The sequence below is a fragment of the Dendrobates tinctorius genome, unplaced genomic scaffold (genome assembly GCF_039654945.1).
Source record: "Dendrobates tinctorius isolate UK_male_01 unplaced genomic scaffold, ASM3965494v1 ptg000158l, whole genome shotgun sequence".
In the NCBI taxonomy this organism is placed as follows: domain Eukaryota; kingdom Metazoa; phylum Chordata; class Amphibia; order Anura; family Dendrobatidae; genus Dendrobates; species Dendrobates tinctorius.
The window spans coordinates 8,179,156-8,202,245 of NW_027361825.1; the positions used below are offsets into that span (position 1 = coordinate 8,179,156).

The 23,090-nt window shown below is 45.6% G+C and overlaps 2 protein-coding genes across 7 annotated transcripts in view; both read right to left on the reverse strand.

Annotated features, from left to right (window-relative positions):
• LOC141052156 (uncharacterized) overlaps positions 1-13,857 on the reverse strand; it is a 155,139-nt gene extending 141,282 nt beyond the window's left edge. The window contains exon 1 of the mRNA XM_073549387.1: positions 13,451-13,857. The gene's annotated coding sequence lies outside the window, so the exon portion shown is untranslated. The remainder of the gene's footprint in view (positions 1-13,450) is intronic.
• Positions 1-23,090, reverse strand: part of LOC141051811 (uncharacterized) — a 646,796-nt gene that overhangs the window by 366,589 nt on the left and 257,117 nt on the right. Inside the window, exons 32-33 of one of the 6 annotated variants that reach the window (XM_073548846.1) lie at positions 19,786-19,959; positions 15,390-16,425 (exon numbers count right to left, since the gene is read on the reverse strand). The exons of the other annotated variants lie outside the window; for them this stretch is intronic. Coding sequence (XP_073404947.1) covers positions 15,461-16,425; positions 19,786-19,959 — 1,139 coding nt within the window. The 3' untranslated portion in view covers positions 15,390-15,460. Of the gene's footprint in view, positions 1-15,389; positions 16,426-19,785; positions 19,960-23,090 lie in introns of those variants that run through there. 6 annotated transcript variants of the gene reach the window in all.

Consider the following 23,090-nt stretch of genomic DNA (forward strand, 5'->3'; position numbering starts at 1 on the left):
CTTATCCTGTAGTCACTTTTTTCACACCTGTGCCATCAAGCCTGTGACATAGCGCTCTGATATTCAGTGGGCCTCACACAATCCAAAAGTGTCCAGTGTCCACAAGTGTCTGCAGAAATTCAAAATCTCCCTTATCCTGTAGTCACTTTTTTCACACCTGTGCCATCGAGCCTGTGACATAGCGCTCTGATATTCAGTGGGCCTCACACAATCCAAAAGTGTCCAGTGTCCACAAGTGTCTGCAGAAATTCAAAATCTCCCTTATACTGTAGTCACTTTTTTCACACCTGTGCCATCGAGCCTGTGACATAGCGCTCTGATATTCAGTGGGCCTCACACAATCCAAAAGTGTCCAGTGTCCACAAGTGTCTGCAGAAATTCAAAATCTCCCTTATACTGTAGTCACTTTTTTCACACCTGTGCCATCGAGCCTGTGACATAGCGCTCTGATATTCAGTGGGCCTCACACAATCCAAAAGTGTCCAGTGTCCACAAGTGTCTGCAGAAATTCAAAATCTCCCTTATCCTGTAGTCACTTTTTTCACAATTGTGCCATCGAGCCTGTGACATAGCGCTCTGATATTCAGTGGGCCTCACACAATCCAAAAGTGTCCAGTGTCCACAAGTGTCTGCAGAAATTCAAAATCTCCCTTATCCTGTAGTCACTTTTTTCACACCTGCTGCATCGAGCCTGTGACATAGCGCTCTGATTTTCAGTGGGCCTCACACAATCCAAGTGTCCAGTGTCCACAAGTGTCTGCAGAAATTCAAAATCTCCCTTATCCTGTAGTCACTTTTTTCACACCTACTGCATCGAGCCTGTGACATAGCGCTCTGATATTCAGTGGGCCTCACACAATCCAAGTGTCCAGTGTCCACAAGTGTCTGCAGAAATTCAAAATCTCCCTTATCCTGTAGTCACTTTTTTCACACCTGTGCCATCGAGCCTGTGACATAGCGCTCTGATATTCAGTGGGCCTCATACAATCCAAGTGTCCAGTGTCCACAAGTGTCTGCAGAAATTCAAAATCTCCCTTATCCTGTAGTCACTTTTTTCACACCTGTGCCATCGAGCCTGTGACATAGCGCTCTGATATTCAGTGGGCCTCACACAATCCAAGTGTCCAGTGTCCACAAGTGTCTGCAGAAATTCAAAATCTCCCTTATCCTGTAGTCACTTTTTTCACACCTGTTGCATCGAGCCTGTGACATAGCGCTCTGATATTCAGTGGGCCTCACACAATCCAAGTGTCCAGTGTCCACAAGTGTCTGCAGAAATTCAAAATCTCCATTATCCTGTAGTCACTTTTTTCACACCTGTGCCATCGAGCCTGTGACATAGCGCTCTGATATTCAGTGGGCCTCACACAATCCAAGTGTCCAGTGTCCACAAGTGTCTGCAGAAATTCAAAATCTCCCTTATCCTGTAGTCACTTTTTTCACACTTGTTGCATCGAGCCTGTGACATAGCGCTCTGATATTCAGTGGGCCTCACACAATCCAAGTGTCCAGTGTCCACAAGTGTCTGCAGAAATTCAAAATCTCCATTATCCTGTAGTCACTTTTTTCACACCTGTGCCATCGAGCCTGTGACATAGCGCTCTGATATTCAGTGGGCCTCACACAATCCAAGTGTCCAGTGTCCACAAGTGTCTGCAGAAAATCTAAATCTCCCCTGTCCTATAGACACCTTGTACCTTGTTTTACATTACTATATAGTTTGTTGGATTTTGTCTACATTTCTACCAAAAATGAGGAAGGCTGGTGGAAGAGGCCGTGGAATTGGGCGGGGGTTGGCAGCTGGTAATGAAGGGGTTGGTGGTGGATCTGATGGTAGTGGCAAAAGCAAAATAGGACCGAATGCAGGAGGTGTTGAGCCTGCGCCATAGTCTGGCTCCATAAGGCTTCGAAGGCTTAGTTTTCTAGGAGTTGGCAAACCGCTTTTAACGCCAGAGCATCAGGAAAAAGTTTTGTCTTACATTGCTGACTCAGCCTCCAGCTCTATCGCCTCCTCTTCTGAAGTTGTAAAAAGTAAAAGCACTGAGTCGTCATTGGAGGCTCATGTTCATGAACCACACCTTTCCTTGTGTCCTTCACCCCAACCAAGATTGAAGGATGACGCAGGCCATACTACTGATTACTCCATGGAGCTGTTTTCACATACCATGCCTGGATTATCAAGTGAAATGGTGAATTACCCAGGCCAAGATGAATCTGACATGGAGTGCACTGATGCACAGCCGCTGATAGATGATTCTGCTGGTACATTCACTCAGAGCACTACATTGTCCTCGCAGTGTACAGAGCCAGATTCTGACCCTGATGAGACTCAGGTGCCCCTTCCCGCACACTATACCACCATACACGGTGACACAGAGGAAGGTGCACATGACATTGAAGAAGAGGTGATGGATGACCCAGTTGTTGACCCAGATTGGCATCCATTGGGGGAAGAGGGTGCTGCTTCCAATAGCTCAGATGAGGAGCATCCACAGCAGACATCGACATCGCAACAGCTGTTATCTGGCAGGCCCGGAGCACTCCAAAGACAGGTTCCAAAAATCAAAAGAGTTGCTGGACAGCTTGTCCAGAGGGTCAAAACATCACAGCGTGCTAGGCTGCAAAATGTCTCCCAAAGTAGGAAGAGTGCAGTGTGGCACTTTTTTGAACAAAATCCTCATGATCAGGCCAAGGTTATCTGTAAGAAGTGCGCAAAGACCTTTAGCTGAGGGAAAAATCTGAAAAATTTGAATACCAGTTGCATGCTTAGACATTTAACCAGCATGCACTTGCAAGCGTGGACACAACACCAAACCTCAAGTGCCACATGTGCAACTGATCGCAAAGAAGGTAGTCAGCAACGCTACATTGTTTCCCCCACTGTAAGCCCACCGGTTAGCACAGCAGCAAATGTTGAGGTGTCGTTGCAAGGCCACAGCAGTCAGGGAATCCCACTGTTATATCAACGAAATACTGAATCTAGGCCATCAGAAAGAACACCAACTCCATCACCATCATCAACCCTCTCTCAGTCTGCCCTGTCCACCGCTACTTCCACCATATGCAGCTCTCAAGTCCAGCTCACCCTCCCAGACACTATGAGTAGGTCAAGAAAGTACTCAGTCTCTCATCCGCGTACACTGGGTTTGAACGCCCACATTACCAAACTAATCTCGTTTGAGATGATGCCCTATCGGTTGGTGGAAAGCGCAGCTTTCCGCGAACTCATGGCCTATGCAGTACCACGCTATGACCTACCCAGTCGCCACTTCTTCTCTCGCAAAGCCATCCCAGCTCTCCACCATCATGTGAAAGACCGCATTGTCCATGCACTCTAGCAGTCAGTGAGTGGAAAGGTGCACCTCACAACTGATGCATGGTCCAGTCGGCATGGCCAGGGCCGTTACGTGTCCATCACTGCGCACTGGGTTAATGTGGTGGATGCAGGGTCCACAGGGGACAGCGGTGGTGGGACAGTGCTGCCTAGCCCACGGTATAGGAAACAGTTGGCTGTAGGCGTTCCACCCTCCTCCTCCTCCTCCAGAAGCGAAAGCTCATCCACAGAGCGCAGTCGTACGAGCACTCCATCTGCAGCTGCCACTGTTGCACATGAGGTGTCCCCCTATCGAGCAGCTAGTGGAAAGCGTCAGCAGGCTGTGTTGCAGATGATGTGTTTGGGCGACAGACACACCGCTGAGGTGCTGGCCGAGTACTTGAAGCGACAAACTGAGTCATGGCTGGGCAGTGTACATCTTGAGGCAGGCAAGGTAGTTAGTGATAACGGCCGTAATTTTGTGGCAGCCATAGCCCTTTCAAAACTCAGCCACATACCTTGCTTGGCTCACACCTTGAACCTGGTGGTGCAGTGCTTCCTCAAAAATTATCCGGAGTTAACAGCCCTGCTCCATAAGGTGCGAAGACTGTGCTCGCACATCCGCCGGTCGCCTGTACACTCCGTTCATATGCAGAAGCTGCAGCGATTGCTCCACCTTCCCAACCACCACCTCATTATCGACATTGCAACAAGGTGGAACTCCACCCTGCACATGGTGGAGCGGCTGTGCGAGCAGAGGCAGGCCATAATGCATTTGCGGGAGGATACACTGCCAGGCACTTTGAGAGCAGACATGGAGTTGACAGGTGTGCAGTGGTCGAAGCTGAAAGACCTCTGTAAAGTCCTTCAGTGTTTTGAGGAATGCACACGGCTGGTAAGCGCAGACGACGCCATCCTAAGCATGAGCATCCCACTTATGCGTCTGCTCATGCAAACTTTGACGCACCTTAAGGAGCAGGCGTCTGCAGCCAATGTTGACGAGGAGGAAGAGGTGGAGGGAATCCTTGATGACATTCAGCCATTGTCTGCTCAGGGACCTCTCCTGGACGAGTTGGAGGAAGAAGAGGTGGAGGAGGATGATGATGGGGATGATTACTTAGGGGAGGAGGATGCATCTCGTGGGGCAAGTGAAAATGTTGGCGTGGCAAGGTCTGGTACAGGGTTTGTGCGTGACTGGAGGGATGTGGATTTGCCAGAAAGTGCTCCTCCGACCAGCACTCGCAGTGCATCATTGACACCGGGAACATTGGCCCACATGTCAGATTATGCCTTGCGGATCCTAAAAAGGGACCCCCGCATTGCCAAAATGATGAACGATGACGACTACTGGTTGGTCAGCATCCTGGATCCACGCTATAAAGGCAAATTACAAAACATCATGCCACAGGAGAACCTTGAACTAATATTGGCTAATAAACAAGCAACTCTGGTAAATCGGTTGCTTGAGGCATTCCCAGCACACAGCAGCGGTGATGGTTCTCACACGAGCCGTACGGGCCGGGGGCAGCTTGGCAGAGGTGTTCATGGTGCACACAGCAGAAGTGGCGTTGGAGACAGGGGTTTCATGACAATGTTGTGGACTGATTTTTCAAGTACCGCTCACACAACTGGTAATACAGCATCGATGGAAAGTGACAGGAGACAGCAGTTGTCAACTATGGTTACAAACTACTTTTCCTCCCATATCGATGTTCTCCCACACAGGTCATTCCCCTTTGACTATTGGGCCGCTAAACTGGACACCTGGCCTGAATTGGCACAATGTGCCTTACAGGAGCTCGCTTGCCCAGCTGCAAGTGTGCTATCGGAAAGAGTCTTCAGTGCAGCTGGATCAATCCTGACAGAAAAAAGGACCCGTCTGTCAACCCAAAATGTGGATGATCTAACCTTCATTAAAATGAACCATGCATGGGTTTCCAAGGATTTTGTCCCACCTTCCCCTGATGACACATAGGGTGACAGAAAAATGGCTTGCTTTGGTCCACCTCTTCCTGGGACTTGACCTATTTCGCCTTTTGCATCAGCTGAATGTCCAACATCAACATATGCCACTTTCTAAAACTCCCTAACTGTGCTGCCTCCCCCCCCATGGCTGGGGTCACCACCTAGCGCACGACACCGTGCGAGTGCCGTTGCCCTGGACAGGTTGGTAGGCCGACTCTTGGGCGCGGGCACTGGCACAGGGTCCCTCATAGTGCAATCAAGTGTCTCTGACGGTGGTGGTGCACACCCGCCATCAGACACACCGCCGTACTATGAGGGGCCCAGTGCCAGTACCGACGCCCACAAGTGGGCCCCCCTTGCTTGGGCAGGGCCCCAGCATTTGCAATCTTTACCTCTCCCTGCTCCTCCGCTGTGTAGTCTGGGCCGTCAAATCCATACTGTGCCTGACACCGTCTGAGCCTGCCTCCTGATGTATAGACATATATTTTGAATGTGTACGCTATCCATACATGTTATCCTGGGATACGGTACGCTTTCTCACCTTTGTGCAATCACGTGCAAGCCATACTGGGCCTAACACCGTCTGAGCCTGCCTCCTGATGTATAGACATATCTTTTGAATGTGTACGCTATCCATACATGTTATCCGGGGATACGGTACCCTTTCTCACCTTTGTGCAATCACGTGCAAGCCATACTGGGCCTAACACCGTCTGAGCCTGCCTCCTGATGTATAGACATATCTTTTGAATGTGTACGCTATCCATACATGTTATCCGGGGATACGGTACCCTTTCTCACCTTTGTGCAATCACGTGCAAGCCATACTGGGCCTAACACCGTCTGAGCCTGCCTCCTGATGTATAGACATATCTTTTGAATGTGTACGCACTCCATACATGTTATCCGGGAATACGGTACCCTTTCTCACCTTTGTGCAATCACGTGCAAGCCATACTGGGCCTAACACCGTCTGAGCCTGCCTCCTGATGTATAGACATATATTTTGAATGTGTACGCTATCCATACATGTTATCCTGGGATACGGTACCCTTTCTCACCTTTGTGCAATCACGTGCAAGCCATACTTGTCCTAACACCGTCTGATCCTGCCTCCTGATGTATAGACATATCTTTTGAATGTGTACGCTATCCATACATGTTATCCGGGGATACGGTACCCTTTCTCACCTTTGTGCAATCACGTGCAAGCCATACTGGGCCTAACACTGTCTGAGCCTGATGTATAGACATATCTTTTGAATGTGTACGCTATCCATACATGTTATCCGGGGATACGGTACCCTTTCTCACCTTTGTGCAATCACGTGTAATCCATACTGGGCGTGAGAACGGCTGACGAGCTGTTAAGCAAGCTACAGCACTTGGGGTTTGCACACGTAAGTTTTTCATTTTTTCAGGAATGACGGTTAGGCCTAATTCCGGAACTGCGGTTGACCTGCACTTACTGGGAAATCATCGTTCGCGGGTAATAATTGTAATCAGTGATCCCCATCACTAACATTCAGCGGGTTATCTGCACCTGTAAGCGACAAACGCTGGCCTTTTCAGTGTAGCGCACATGCAGCCACGGACATGTAAGGGCATGACACACCAGTTATTGGCCAATCTCATGTGCCATAGCCTCACGTGTCCCTCTAGTAAGCCGGACTCGGACCGCAGGGCATGACAGAGTCTCGTTCGTTAACGGAATTAAGCTTGCAATGTGTGCATCTGTTCTGTAGCTGGCATGGTTGAGGTTGCCCGTGTTGAGTCAAATTACGCCGTAGGCTCCACTCCTGGTGGTGCCCTTCTGGACATTCCTTTAAGGTTCAGCTTTGCAACCATACTGCCCACGTAAAACAAACACTTTGCCTTCATGAACGCTGTTTGGAGGGTCATGACTCGTGGGAATAACGCCGCCCAATCAGTTAACCTGCTAGAGAGATCCTTCGTTGCTCCCAAGCATGACATCACACTCCCTAGGAGGAAGGTAATGCCACTGTGGCGACCGTACTCCTGGGGGCGACACAAGTGCACTGATACCCAGCCACTGCTCGATGAATCTGCTGGTACATTGACCCAGACCACTACATTCCCCTCGCACGCTACCCGGCCTGAATCTGACCCTGATGAAACTCAGGTTACCCTTCCCATATACAGTTCCATCTTACACGGTGACAAAGAGGAAGCTGCAGATGAAAGTGCAGGTTCGGCCCACCCGCCATCAGACACACCACCGTACTATCAGGGGCCCTGTGCCAGTGCCGTCGCCAACGAGTGGGCCCCCCCTGCTTGCTCAGGATCACAGCACTTGCAAGGTTGAAATACTGTGCAGTGAGATGGAAGATGGGGACGACGAGGAGTCCAGACTAGTACAGGGATTCCCTAGCGAGGAGACTTATTTGATTGTTTTCAATGTTGGGACAGCAATTTTTGGGGAGCACTATACTCTGGAGAATGATAGATGGGGCCCACCATACACTGGAACATTCCAAAGGTGGACATCAGACACTGGAGCAGCATTTACAGGGCCCATTATACACTAGAGCATTAGAAATGGGGCCCATTATGTTTGGAGCATTATTTGGGCCCATAAGACAGTGGAGCTTCATCCATGGGGACCAACATATACTGTAGCATTATGTGGAGCTCATCATATACTGTTTCAAACATTATATGGGACCAATGATTTTGTATGGAGAAATAGATGGGCCTCGTCATGAGATGTAAAAAGTGAGGTATTTTTCATTGTACTATACCGCTATTTCTCTGCTGTATCGGAGCATGATGAGTTGTGTGTGGTATGTGTTAAAGGGGCGCTCTTTTGCCCAGGGCACATGAAAACCTGGAGCCAGCCCTACTCCCCCACAACTTTAGCCAAATAACCCCCATTTTTCAGTGCGTAACTTGTATTATGAAGTTAATTAAGGTTGACCAGCTTAAGTATAGAACACCACAACGCAGACGGCGACAACCCTGGCACACGGTGCAAACACGTTTCCTGCAGCGGTGCTCCAGGTGCGCCGAACGTCTGTGGAGAAAATCCAATCTACCCGAAGATTTCATCCATTTTAAGTTTATGCTTAGAACATACAACACTGCCCTTCACCTCTCCAAACAAACCTATTTCAACACCCTCATCACCTCACTGTCCAATAACCCGAAACGTCTCTTTGACACTTTTCATTCTCCACTCAATCCAAGAGTAGAGGCCCCAACCACGGAGCTCCGAGCTGACGATCTGGCCAATTACTTCAAAGAAAAAATTGACCAGATCCGACAGGAAATTATCTCCCAATCACCTCATACCATGCACTGTCCTCCCTCCCCCACTGCATCGAACTCACTCTCTGATTTTGAACCAGTCACAGAAGAAGAAGTAAGCAGGCTCCTTGCATCTTCTCGCCCAACTACTTGCACCAGTGACCCATTTCCGTCACAGCTCCTTCAGTCCCTTTCCCCTGCTGTCACCCCTCACCTAACTAAAATATTTAACCTCTCTCTCTCTTCTGGTATTTTTCCCTTCTCATTTAAGCATGCCATCATACATCCACTACTTAAAAAACCATCCCTCGACCAAAACTGTGCCGCTAACTATAGACCTGTCTCTAATCTTCCCTTCATCTCTAAACTCCTGGAACGCCTGGTCCACTCCCGTCTTATCCGCTATCTCTCAGAAAACTCTCTTCTCGACCCTCTCCAATCCGGTTTCCGCTCTTTACACTCCACTGAAACTGCCCTCACTAAAGTCTCTAATGATCTGCTAACAGCTAAATCAAATGGTCACTACTCCATGCTAATTCTCTTGGATCTCTCTGCAGCATTCGACACTGTGGATCATCAGCTCCTCCTCACTATGCTCCGTTCCATTGGCCTCAAGGATACCGTTCTCTCCTGGTTCTCCTCCTATCTCTCCGACCACTCCTTTACTGTATCTTTTGCCAGTTCCTCCTCCTCTCATCTTCCCCTTACTGTTGGGGTCCCCCAAGGATCGGTTCTAGGTCCCCTCCTCTTCTCCTTGTACACTGCCCCTATTGGTCAAACAATCAGTAGATTTGATTTCCAGTACCATCTCTATGCTGATAAAACCCAATTATACGCTTCTTCTCCTGACATCACGCCAGCCTTTCTAGAAAACACCGGCGATTGTCTAAACGCTGTGTCTAATATCATGTCCTCACTATATCTGAAACTGAACCTGTCAAAGACTGAACTCCTGGTGTTTCCTCCCTCTACTAATGTACCTATACCCGACATTGCCATTTCTGTGTGTGGTTCCACTATTACTCCCCAGCAACAGGCCCACTGTCTTGGGGTCATACTTGATTCCGAGCTTTCCTTTGCCCCCCACATTCGATCACTGGCTCGCTCTTGTCATCTGCACCTCAAAAACATTTCTAGAATTCGACCTTTTCTTACCTTTGACTCTGCAAAAACTCTTACTGTTTCTCTTATTCATTCTCGTCTCGACTATTGTAACTCTCTTCTAATCGGTCTCCCTCTTACCAAACTCTCCCCCCTCCAATCTGTCTTGAATGCTGCAGCCAGGATCATATTCCTCACCAATCGTTACACCGATGCCTCTACCTTGTGCCAGTCATTACACTGGCTACCCATCCACTCCAGAATCCAGTATAAACTTATTACCCTCACTCACAAAGCCCTCCATGGCTCAGCACCACCCTACATCTCCTCCCTTGTTTCAGTATACCACCGTACCCGCGCCCTCCGTTCTGCTGATGACCTGAGATTAGCATCCTCAATAGTCAGAACCTCCCACTCCCGTCTCCAAGACTTTACACGTGCCGCGCCAATTCTTTGGAATGCACTTCCCAGGTCAATACGATTAGTCCCCAATCCCCACAATTTTAAGCGTGTCCTGAAAACGCATTTATTCAGACTGGCCTACCACCCCAACACATTAACCTAATCTATCCCTGTGTGGCAGAGCCAAAAGTTTTACCATAACCAGGTTCCCCGCATCATGTTCCCACATGCTTTATGCCTCCATTAGCCCTCTGTGTCTGTACTGTTACACACTTAACATTATGACTGGTCCATACAATCAGGGTAACTGTTACCACCCACCTTTCGTGTCTCCCTCTTTCCTCATAGACTGTAAGCTTGCGAGCAGGGCCCTCTTTCCTCTTGGTATTTGTTATAATCTACTGTATGTGATTATTGTTATGCTGTAATGTCTATTGTCTGTACAAATCCCCTCTGAAATGTAAAGTGCTGCGGAATATGTCGGCGCTATAAAAATAAAATTTATTATTATTATTATTATTATTATTAAGTAAGAAGAATTGATGCTTTTGGCATTCAAATGAGCACTGTAGGTGTGTTTCCTGTCCTCCTCTCACTGCCGACTTTTATTCCCCATTGACTTACATTGGGTTTCGTGTTTCGGGACGACCCCGACTTTTCCCTATAATCGGCCGATCTTGCTTGACCCGACTTTTGGAAAAGTCGGGTTTCACGAAACGAAACTCGACCCTAAAAAACCAAAAGTCACTCAACTCTAATCATCACCACTGATAACACCTCTACTGTATATACTCTAGATAACACAGGATCCACCGTTCACAATAGGTGATGTCACAGCTCACCTCCTCCTGTACAATGACTGATAACATCTCTATATACAGTAGATAACACAGGATCCACCGTTCACAATAGTTGATGTCACAGCTCACCTCCTCCTGTACAATGACTGATAACATCTCTATATACAGTAGGTAACACAGGATCCACCATTCACAATAGGTGTCATAGCTCACCTCCTCATCCTCCTCTACAATTACTGATAACACCTCTATATACAGTAGATAACACAGGATCCACCATTCACAATAGGTGATGTCACAGCTCACCTCCTCCTGTACAATGACTGATAACATCTCTAAATACGGTAAAAATGACACCAATTCCACCAGCTAAAATGGATGACAGCTTAGCTCACCACCTCCACGTCCCTACACCGTGACTGCTGCACTGGTCCTAGGGCATGCGTACTACACTCTCCTACAGAATCTATATGTAATTCCCTGACATTTAGCTACTGTACAGTAAACAGTAATAGAGCAGGCATTATGGCTGCCTCCATAATCATGGACACTGCATAAATGAAAAAAAGTACAATCTGAATATAAAAACAAATTGTAAATATTAGTACTGTTAATATTCATTCTTATTAGTGGAAAAAAAAGCAAAACTTGCTATATTTCCTGTACGAAACAAATAAGATTTGTCTATGTTAGATACTTACTTGTAGTCAAAGTCGTTGTTGTTGTACTTTGCTTTTTTTGTTGTAATTATGTCACGACTCAGCTGTCGGGTGACCCAGGGCTCCTTTCCTAACCCTAACACTAGGGAGCGCCCTAGCTTCCCCTATTCCCCATGATATTTCCGAAGGTGAAGATGCCTAGGTCGCTACCCTTCCTTATCTCCTGAATCAGCCATCTGTCTGTTCCCTTCCCCCCACCCAGGGAAGAGGGGTGCAACTGTGCACCGCCATACTCCAACCCGACAAACAATGCTACACAAACAAGGGGGTAATTTAAAATTGCAGGCATACAAATATTCACTCACATATAATAGAGGAATGTGCCAGGGAGTGGAGGATGGGAAAAAAAAAACAAAATAAGAGGAGGGAAGGGAATTACCACCCTTACAAACTCAAGTAACAGTCTTAGATAACTCATCCGAACTCCTCATATAAGCACCAAAAACACCTCTCCTCAAAGCCATGCAGCATAAGCTAGCTCTGGCGATGTGTTTGAATTAGGACCCAGATTATAAGGGGATAGGAGTGGCTAATAGAGCTCAGCTGAGAGCTCAGACTCTCAGAGCTTCCAACATGGCTGATTAACTCCTGGTCTGCCAAAATAAATAAACACCATTTAAAGGGAATCTGTCACCCCATCAGGGGCTTATCTACAGCATTCTGCAATGCTGTAGATAAGCCCCAGATGTAAACTGAAAGATAAGAAAAATGAGTTATATATTATACTCACCCAGGGGTGGTCCGGTTTTGGTCCGATGGGTGTAGCGGTCCAGTCCGGCGCCTCCCATCTTCTAACGGTGATGTCCTCTTCTTTGCTTCCTGTCGTGGCTCCTGCGCAGGCGCACTCTGCTCTGCCCTGTTGAGGGCAGAGCAGAGTACTGCAGTGCGCAGGCGCCGGACCAGGTCAGAGAGGTCTGGCGCCTGTGCACTGCAGTACTTTGCTCTCAACAGGGCAGGTAAAGAACGCCTGCGCCGGAGCCGCGACGGGAAGCAAAGAAGAGGACGTCACCGCTACACCCATTGGACCAAGACCGGACCGCCCCCCCCTGTGAGTATAATGTAACTCGTTTTCTTATCATTCAGGTTACATCGGGGACTTATCTTCAGCTTCACAGAATGCTGTAGATAAGCCCCTGATGGCGACGCCAGCAGCTGATAGTCCAAAAATGGGGTGACAGATTCCCTTTAAAAAGGAGTAGTGCTTCTTTTCAGCACAGAAGTAGGAGTAATCAGAGACTGTGATCTTCTGGCTCCTCTCTGTTGCGGCAACCCTGTGACAAATTGTACCTAAGCTAAAATTATCAAACAGATTAGTCGTTTCGTCAGACTAGACTTGGAGGCCTGTCCCCACTGTCTCCTGCCCTTGCTCTGGAGCTAGACTGACAGGACTTTACCTATACACATAGTAAACCGGACGAGGAGATGTCCTGACATTCTTCCGTGACTTGTACTAGTCACTACGCTTCTGTCTGTTTAAAGCTCTGCAGCGTTTTAGAGTTTTTAGCAAATTAAACTATATAAACAGGTCACTTGCTTTTTTTTAACCTTTCATATATTTTTCTTAACTTTGGTGAGAACTGAGAAAATAAAACCTTTTCAGTGAAGTGGCCTGTGATGTATCAAGAAATGTGCCAAAAGTTATCAATACATTAAAATATGTTTTAGATGAATCTACAGGTTTTCTTCCATACCATATTTTTAATAGAAGAATATACAAAATCCATGAAAATAATTACAAGTAAAGTGATTCTAGTTGGACTCAGTGCTCTATTGTAGGATGAGCTGTGCCACAAACAGTACAATCACAACTAAATACAGCCGAAATTCTAGCCAAATAGTAAAAAACTACTTTATTCTCTATAGCAGAAGTATTAGACACTTACTTGTAGTGGCTGCAGTTGGGGTGGATGACGAATCTGGAACTATACCAGAATTAAGTTACTAAACAATATCATTTCATACAATTACAGTTTTCCCATGATGCAGAACTTTATGGCTACCTTCATGTTTTGCTTTTATTTTCATGTTCATTTCAAAGTAAATTGACACCAAAAACCTATTATTAGTAGTTGGAATTGTGGTGCTTAGTATGGTGATGTAGGTGGCGCGGTATAGAAAGTAATAGTTTATAACCATGCCAATCTGATCTGTAGAAATTGGGGGGTTTAGACACATCACATAAAAAATGATTCCTCTGTCAAGAGATTGGATTAAAGGGATTGTCCACTACTAGGACAACCCCTTCTCAATCTTGATATTTGCCCCCCATTAAAATAAAAACACCTATACTCACCTCCCGTGCCTTTCCAGCGATGTCGGCACTCGCGTTCCTGGGGCGCACGTAAGGTTCTTACATAACACGAGCCCCGCACCCAATCCGGGCCGGCTGGCAGCTCACTTACTCTTGGTCACAGATGTAGAATTTTATAAATTAAAGGAGTTGTCCAGTCTTCTTCTAAAAGTCTGAAAACACTCTGCAAACTCCTGAATATTTCCAGTATGTGCACCACACGCTGTCAGCATTCGCCAGTGTGGCCACTAAGTGCAGGTTTCACCACAGGTATGCGATTTGCTTACATGCAGATATGTGATGAGTATACTTGCTGGTCCGCACACATATCTCTTGTATTAAAGCGAGGCTGAGCATGTCTAGTCGGAATGTGACCAGAAGCATTCAAATTGCATACTTGTGGTCACGTGACCACCAGCTTTTGGCAGCAACACTGAAAAATCCTGACAGTGTGCGGTGTGCATTCTGTAAGGATGACTGCAGACTGTTAGCAGAAATTGAGTCAAAATTCACTGCACACTCTAGTAGAATATTTTCAAAAAAGTGCTCAATTTATTACAGAAATATAAATAAGGGAGCAAAATTAAAATAAATACTGGCAAAAGCGACTGAAAAAGAATGACGTTTCGAGCCCCCTGGGGTCTTAGTCATAGTATCACTTAGTCCAAGGTGCAGAGAATGAGCAAGGCACAAGCATAAGTATAGGAGTCTCTAGGGAAACCACAGAGGCTATTATGTCGAAGTGAAGTGTCTAAAATGCAGATGTACAGGATGGGTCATGGATACACCTAAATAAAATGGGAGTGGTTGGTGATATCAACTTCCTGTTTGTGGCACATTAGTATATGGCAGGGGGAAAACTTTCCAAGATGGGTGGTGACCATGGCGGCTATTTTGAAGTCGGCCATTTTGGATCCAACTTTATTTTTCCCAATAGGAAGAGGGTCATGTGACACATCAAACTTACTGAAAATTTCACAAGAAAAACAATGGTGCGCTTGGTTTTAACGTAACGTTATTCTTTCATGAGTTATTTAGAAGTTTCTCTTTTTTACAGCCATTGACATGTCGCAGAGGTTAACGAGTGAGCAGCAGATAGAAATTGTGTTGATGTGTGGTGAGCGCAGTATCCGGATCATTGCAGCAGATTTCAATGCAAGACATCCTACGCAAGTAAACTGTCACCATTTCCATTTTATTTAGGTGTATCCATATACATGGCCAACCCTGTAGAGCCTGATTGGCTGGGGACCTTGTGCTCTTTAGTAGTAGAGCGGCGCGCCACGCCTAGCTGCTGCAGTAGCGTCATTGCGGCAGCTAGGCATGGGAGCACCGCTTGTGCCTTGAATATTCTCTGCACCTTGGACTAAGAGATACTATGATTAAGACCCCGAAGGGGTCAAAACGTCATTCTTTTTCAGTCACTTTTGCCAGTATTTATTTTGATTTTGCTCCCATATTTATATTTCTGTAATAAATTGAGCACTTTTTTGGAAAATATTCTACTAGGGTGTGTGGTGAATTTTGACTCTATTGATTTAAGGGCCTACATGGTCCAGTTGCATTAGGTAGATGCCAAAATTAATTTTGGTAGATAGCTTCTTCAATTTGAAGGAGGCTTCCTGCAGATAGCAAGGCTGAAAAACCAATACCCTGTTGGCAAGTTTAGTAAACTGAGTAACGTACCTTCAGTAGTTGGTGGTATAGTTGTAATTGTCGGGTGTTCTGTGGTATTTTGTAATATGGTTGTAGTTGTTGGGCGTTCTGTGGTAGTTGGTGGTATGGTTGTAGTTGTTGGGCGTTTTGTGGTAGTTGCAGGTATGGCTGTAGTTGTTGGCCGTTCTGTCATTGTTGGTGGTATGGTTGTAGTTGTCTGGCGCTCTGTGGTAGTTGGTGGTATGGTTGTAGCTGTTGGGCGCTCTGTGGATGTTGGTGGTATGGTTGTAATTGTTGTGTGTTCTGTGGTAGTTGGCGGTATGGTTGTAGTTGTTGGTGGGCGTTCTGTGGTAGTTGGTGATGTGGTTGTAGTTGTTGGGCGTTCTGTAGTAGTTCGTGATATGGTTGTAGTTGTTGGGCGTTCTATTGTAGTTGCTGGTTTGGTTGTAGTTGTCCGGCCCTCTGTGGTAGTTGGTTGTATGGTTGTAGTTGTTGGGCGGTCTGTAGTAGTTGGTGGTATGGTTGTAGTTGTTGGTTGTTCTGTGGTAGTTTGTGGTATGGTTGTAGTTGTTGGTGGGCGTTCTGTGGTAGTTGGTGATGTGGTTGTAGTTGGGCGTTCTGTGGTAGTTCGTGGTTTGGTTGTAGTTGTTGGGCGTTCTGTAGTAGTTCGTGATATGGTTGTAGTTGTTGGGCGTTCTATTGTAGTTGCTGGTTTGGTTGTAGTTGTCCGGCCCTCTGTGGTAGTTGGTTGTATGGTTGTAGTTGTTGGGCGGTCTGTAGTAGTTGGTAGTATGGTTGTAGTTGTTGGGTGTTCTGTGGTTGTGGTAGTTGGTGGTATGGTTGTAGTTGTTGGGCGTTCTGTGGTAGTTGGTGGTATGGTTGTATTTTCTGGTTGTCCTGTTGTAGTATTGTCTGATGCCCCAAAAAATAAAAAAAATTTATTTCCAAAGAAAAAGGAGAATGTGATGGTGGGCAATTGACACATAGCATATGAGATGTGCACATTGACATTCCTAACATAGTAGAAGGGATGCAATTTTTTGTCCCTGCAGTCTGGTACTACAGTTTTAGTCACCCCACCCAGTTCTTGCGAATCCATGTGGGCTCTACCATTTCCATGACCCTTGGGCCATACTTTGTTTGATGTTTCTCTAACAGGGAATCTTATCAAATTTTACTACATATTAGCAAAAGTAATGAGGCCAACTGAAGCTGGAGTCTTTTCTTCCTAACAGAGATAGTTTACAAAACATATAGCCATCTCTAGGGTTGGTGGTGTCAATTCTTTATAGGTTGGGACAGTCCTTCCACCCACCATGGCTTAAAGGGGTTGTCCGGGCTTTTCACATAATCTCAGTACATATCTGGGCTGCAGAATTATGACAATAAGTAATTTACTTTCTGTCACTAGTTTGCATGGTTTTCCCAGATATTCTGAACAGAACATCCAAGGGGGTGTGTGTTATGGCATTGAAATGAGAACTAGTCGTAACCTCCTACTCTAATCCAAACATGCCCTCTATAGCAACAACCCCACCCTCCATAGCTACAGGCCCTCCCCGTCCACATGAAGCAGCCCTCATCACACAGTAAGGAATTCTTCCCCTCCAGCAGCCTCAGTGCAGAGAGCAGCTGCTCCTCCCCCAGACACACGCTGAACAGTGATCTATGGAAAGTGAAACTAGTGAGGAGTGAAAATCGTCCTGTATTCTGGGCCACTCCATGATTACAATACATAACTCATTATCAGTGATTCCTTCCCTCACTGTCCCAGGCTGCTGGCAGCAGTGAGAACAGACTGTGATGGCCAGTGATGGGGGTCTGCAGCTTCTAATCTGCACAGGGGATGGCAGTCACTGATGTAATGTGTTGTGTGACAAAGCCTCTGCTGTGTGAATGAGACAGCTCTGTGTCACTGATGTCTTCACACAGCAGCAGATTTGGTGCAGTGTATGTGTGAGCACTGTGTCTCTAATGACACAAATACAGCCTTTCCCAGAATACATGATGATTCTTCATGTGGACGGGGAGGGCCTGAAGCAATGGAGGGTGGGGTTGTTGCTATAGAGGGCATGTTTGGAGTAGAGTAGGAGGTTAAGACTAGTTCTCATTTCAATGCCATAACCCCCCCCTTGGACGTTCTGTTCAGAATATCTAGAAAACCGTGCAAACTATTGACAGAAAGTAAATTACTTATTGTCATAATTCTGCAACCCAGATATGTACTGAAATTATGTGAAAAGCCCGGACAACCCCTTTAAATGTTTGATGGAGGGCAAAGCTTGGACCATCATTAGAGGTATACTATAATGTATGGCTGGACTACTATTATTTGGACCGCTAAAATTAGTGCATCAATGTCCTCCCATAACTAAAGCTGTTTTATGCAGAGAAACGATTGATGGAATCACTTCTTTTATCTTCATATTGCTTGTCATTAATGGATCCAATGGCTCCTAGTATTTAGGATTCATTATTTTATAACAAATAGGTAACTGTATAGTTATGTGCAACAAGGCTACTATAGTAGCGAAAGAAATGTGTAATCAGAAAGAGAAAGTATGTGTGTGTGTGCTTGTCCGGGATTGGCATCCGCACCGTCGCAGCTATGTGTGATGGGTATATGGGCACTGGACTATGGGATGGAGGATATGTATGACGGGTATATAGGCACGGGACTATGGGATGGAGAATATGTATGATGGGTATATGGGCACGGGACTATGGGATGGAGGATATGTATGATGGGTATATGGGCACGGGACTATGGGATGGAGGATGTGTGATGGGTATATGGGCATGGGACTATGGGATGGAGGATATGTATGATGGGTATATGGGCACGGGACTATGGGATGGAGGATATGTGATGGGTATATGGGCACTGGACTATGGGATGGAGGATATGTATGATGGGTATATGGGCACGGGACTATGGGATGGCGGATATGTATATGGGCACGGGACTATGGGATGGAGGATGTGTGATGGGTATATGGGCACTGGACTATGGGATGGAGGATATGTATGATGGGTATATGGGCACGGGACTATGGGATGGCGGATATGTATATGGGCACGGGACTATGGGATGGAGGATGTGTGATGGGTATATGGGCACTGGACTATGGGATGGAGGATATGTATGATGGGTATATGGGCACGGGCCTATGGGATGGAGGATATATATGATGGGTATATGGGCACGGGACTATGGGATGGCGGATATGTATGATGGGTATATGGGCACGGGACTATGGGATGGATGATATGTATGATGGCTAAATGGGCATGGGACAATGAGATGAAGGATGTGTGATGGGTATATGGGCACTCGACTATGGGATGACGAATATGTATGATGGGTATATGGGCATGGGACTATGGGATGGAGGATGTATGATGGGTATATGGCCATGGGACTATGGGATGGAGGATGTGTGATGGGTATATGGGCACTCGACTATGGGATGGAGGATATGTATGATGGGTATATGGGCATGGGCCTATGGGATGGTGGATATGTATGATGGGTATATGGGCACGGGACTATGGGATGGAGGATATGTATGATGGCTAAATGGGCATGGGACAATGAGATGAAGGATGTGTGATGGGTATATGGGCACTCGACTATGGGATGGCGAATATGTATGATGGGTATATGGGCATGGGACTATGGGATGGAGGATGTATGATGGGTATATGGGCAGGGGACTATGGGATGGAGGATGTGTGATGGGTATATGGGCACCCGACTATGGGATGGAGGATATGTATGATGGGTATATGGGCACGGGCCTATGGGATGGTGGATATGTATGATGGGTATATGGGCACGGGACTATGGGATGGAGGATAATTATAATTTGTTATATCTAACCACAGTTACTATGCCCGGGCAGCGCCGGGCTCTTCAGCTAGTATATTTATATATATATATATATATATATATATATATTTGCAATTTTCATATTGGCCAGTTGGTTTTCCCATAATGTCTCACAGATATCACATTACATGGTATAACACAGCCAATCAGAAGGCACTATCGCAGCCTGTATAAAAGCAGAAGTGGGAGATAAAGCAACCATTTTATGGTGAATCTAGGAAAGAGGTGATTAGGAAAAGCAAATTGTTAGTTTCAGCTGCATGGGTTTGATTTAGCAAAAAATTATTTTTGGTTTTAGAATCTCCTCCACTGGAAAGAAGCCAGATAGTGAGACTGAAGAGCTAATACCCCTGGTAAGTTTAGCAAGTTAAGTAACGTACCATTAGCAGTAGGTGTCATAGTTGTAGTTGTTGGGCTATGTGTGGTAGTAGATGGCATGGTTGTAGTTATTGTGACTTCTGTGGTAGTAGACGCCATGGTTGTAGTTGTTGGGCGTCCTGTGGTAGTAGATGGCATGGTTTTTGGTGTTGGGCTTTGTGCAGTAGTAGTAGTGCCTAAACCCAGAAAGAAACCCCAAAACAAAGAAAAATATAATTTCATTACAATCAACAATGAGAATGTGATGGTAGGCAATGGACACGTAGCAAATGTGATATGGACAGTGACATGCCCAACATAGGTGATAATGATGACTTGAGTCTGGTACATCAGTTATTACTTACTCTACCCTGTTACTGTTGTAAGTACGTGTTACTATATCGTAGATGGGCAGAGGGGTACATACAAATCATGGGTCCCCGAAGCAAAAGTCATAATTGGACTATACCCTAAAAAAGAAAATATTTGGTGGAGGCGGTAGGGTAGTAGTGCATCATTTTTGCAGTCACAGAAGGGCATACTGTACCTTCCTATTTTTTAAAGAAAGGGAGCGGACAGTGCATAATTCCCCTATTGAAGCCTCTTAGTGCTCTCTCCCACTGTGATATCCCTTTCATGGCCTCCATACAATTTAATGTTCTGAAATCTGCCCCCCAACATACACCATAGGATGCAATCCACAGTCAGTCCCCTGCACAATTTCTCCCCACAGTATGTCACACATGGATTTTCCCACAAACAATATGGTGGATCCTGTGTAATTTAATGTGTACAGAGATGTTAACTCACCTATTGTGAATGGTAGATCTGGTGTTATCTACTGTGTTTAAAGGTGTTATTGATTTTTTTGTACAGGAGGAAGAGGTAAGCTTTGACCTATTTTGAATGGTGGGTCCGTTGTTTTCTACTGTGCATAGAGGCGTTTTCAGTTATTGTACAGGAGGAGGAGGAGGTGAGCTGTGACATCACCTTTTGTGAATGATGGATCCTGTGTTATCTAATGTTTATAGAGGTGTTATCACTCATTGTATTAGTGATTATATTAGCGAATCATTATATAAGTGAGAAAAATAAATAAATTGGACGAGGTGAGATGTGACATCACCTATTTGTGAATGATGACAGGGCCAACATTAGGGGAAGTACCGGGCAATTGCCCAGTGCACACACTCCCTCAAGGGCCCCCAGAGCCTACAGCAAAAATTAGATTGATTTTAACTTTGAACTATTAATCTAATTGCCAATGTTGAGACTGTTTAAGGACCTACAGTGACATCACAGTCATGTGCCCATGATGTAACCATAGGCCCTGTACTGTGTGGGAGTTAAAAAGAACTGAAGAAGAGGAGATTAGTAAGTCTTATATTGTGTGTATGTGTGTACGTGCATGCATATCTCTGTCAGTGCATTCATGTCTCTGTATGTATATGCTTCCACAGTGGGGAAAAAAGTATTTAGTCAGCCACCAATTGTGCAAGTTCTCCCACTTAAAAAGATGAGAGCGGCCTGTAATTGACATCATAGGTAGACCACAAACATGAGAGTCAAATTGAGAAAACAAATCTAGAAAATCACCTTTTCTTATTTGGCAAGATTTATTTTGCAAATTATGGTGGAAAATAAGTATTTGGTCACCTAAAAACATGCAAGATTTCTGGCTCTCACAGACCTGTAACTTCTTCTTTAAGAGGCTCCTCTGTCCTCCGCTCATTACCTGTAGTAATGGCACCTGTTTGAACTTGTTATGAGTATAAAAGTCACCTGTCCACAACCTCAAGCAGTCACACTCCAAACTCCACTATGGTGGGGACCAAAGAGCTGTCGAAGAACATCAGAAATAAAATTGTAGCCCTGCACCAGGCTGGGAAAACTGAATCTGCAATAGGCAAGCAGCTTGGTGTGATGAAATCAACTGTGGGAGCAATAATTATAAAAATGGAAGACATACAAAACCACTGATAATCTTCCTCGATCTGGAGCTCAACGCAAGATCTCACCCCGTGGAGTCAAAATGATCACAAGAGCGGTGAGCAAAAATCCAAGAACCACACAGGGGGATCTAGTGAATAACCTGCAAGGAGCTGGGACCACTGTAACAAAGGCTACCATAAGTAACACACTACACCGCAAGGGACTCAGATCCTGCAGTGCCAGACGTGTCCCCCTGCTTAAGCCAGTACATATCCGGGCCCATCTGAAGCTTGCTAGAGAGCATTTGGATTATCCAGAAGAGTATTGGGAGAATGTTTTATGGTCTGATGAAACCAAAGTAGAACTGTTTGGTAGAAACAAAACTTGTCGTGTTTGGAGGAGACAGAATGTTGAGTTGAATTCAAAGAACACCATACCTACTGTGAAGCATGGGGGTGGCAACATCATGCTTTGGGGCTGTTTCTCTGCAAAGGGACTTGGACGACTGATCCGTGTACATGAAAGAATGAATGGGGCCATGTATTGTGAGATTTTGAGTGAAAGCCTTCTTCCATCAGCAATGGCATTAATGATGAAACGTGGATGGGTCTTTCAGCATGATAATGATCCCAAGCACACTACCAGGGCAATGAAGGATTGGCTTACGAAGGTCCATGAAGTGGCCAGCCAGTCTCCAGATCTCAACCCCATAGAAAACCTTTGGAGGGAGTTGAAAGTCCATGTTCCCCAGCGACAAGCCCAAAACATCACTGCTCTAGAGGAGATCTGCATGGAGGAATCGGCCAACATACCACCAACAGTGTATGCCAACCTTGTGAAGACTTACAGAAAACGTTTGACCTCTGTCATTGCCAACAAAGGATATATAGCAAAATACTGAGATGAACTTTTGTTAATGACCAAATACTTATTTTCCACCATAATTTGCAAAATAAATCTTGCCAAATCAGACAAGGTGATTTTCTGGATTTGTTTTCTCATTTTGACTCTCATAGTTGTGATCTACCTATGAAGTCAATTACAGGCCTCTCTTATCTTTTTAAGTGGGACAACTTGCACAATCGTTGGCCGACTAAATACTTTATTTCCCCACTGTCTGTGTACGTGCTGCATGTATGTATGCATATATTTGGATGTAAGCGCATGCATGTCTCTGTATATATGTGCCTATGCATGTATATATCTGTTTGCATGTATCTGTATGTATGTGGTTAGTGCATGCATGCATCTTTATGTATTTACTCCATGTATGCATATATCTGTATGTGAGTTTGCACGTATCTGCTCTGTGTATACATGTGTCTGTATGCTACATGTATATACATATTTGCGTGTAACATGCATTGTGTGTATATGGTAGAGAAGAAGGGGATGG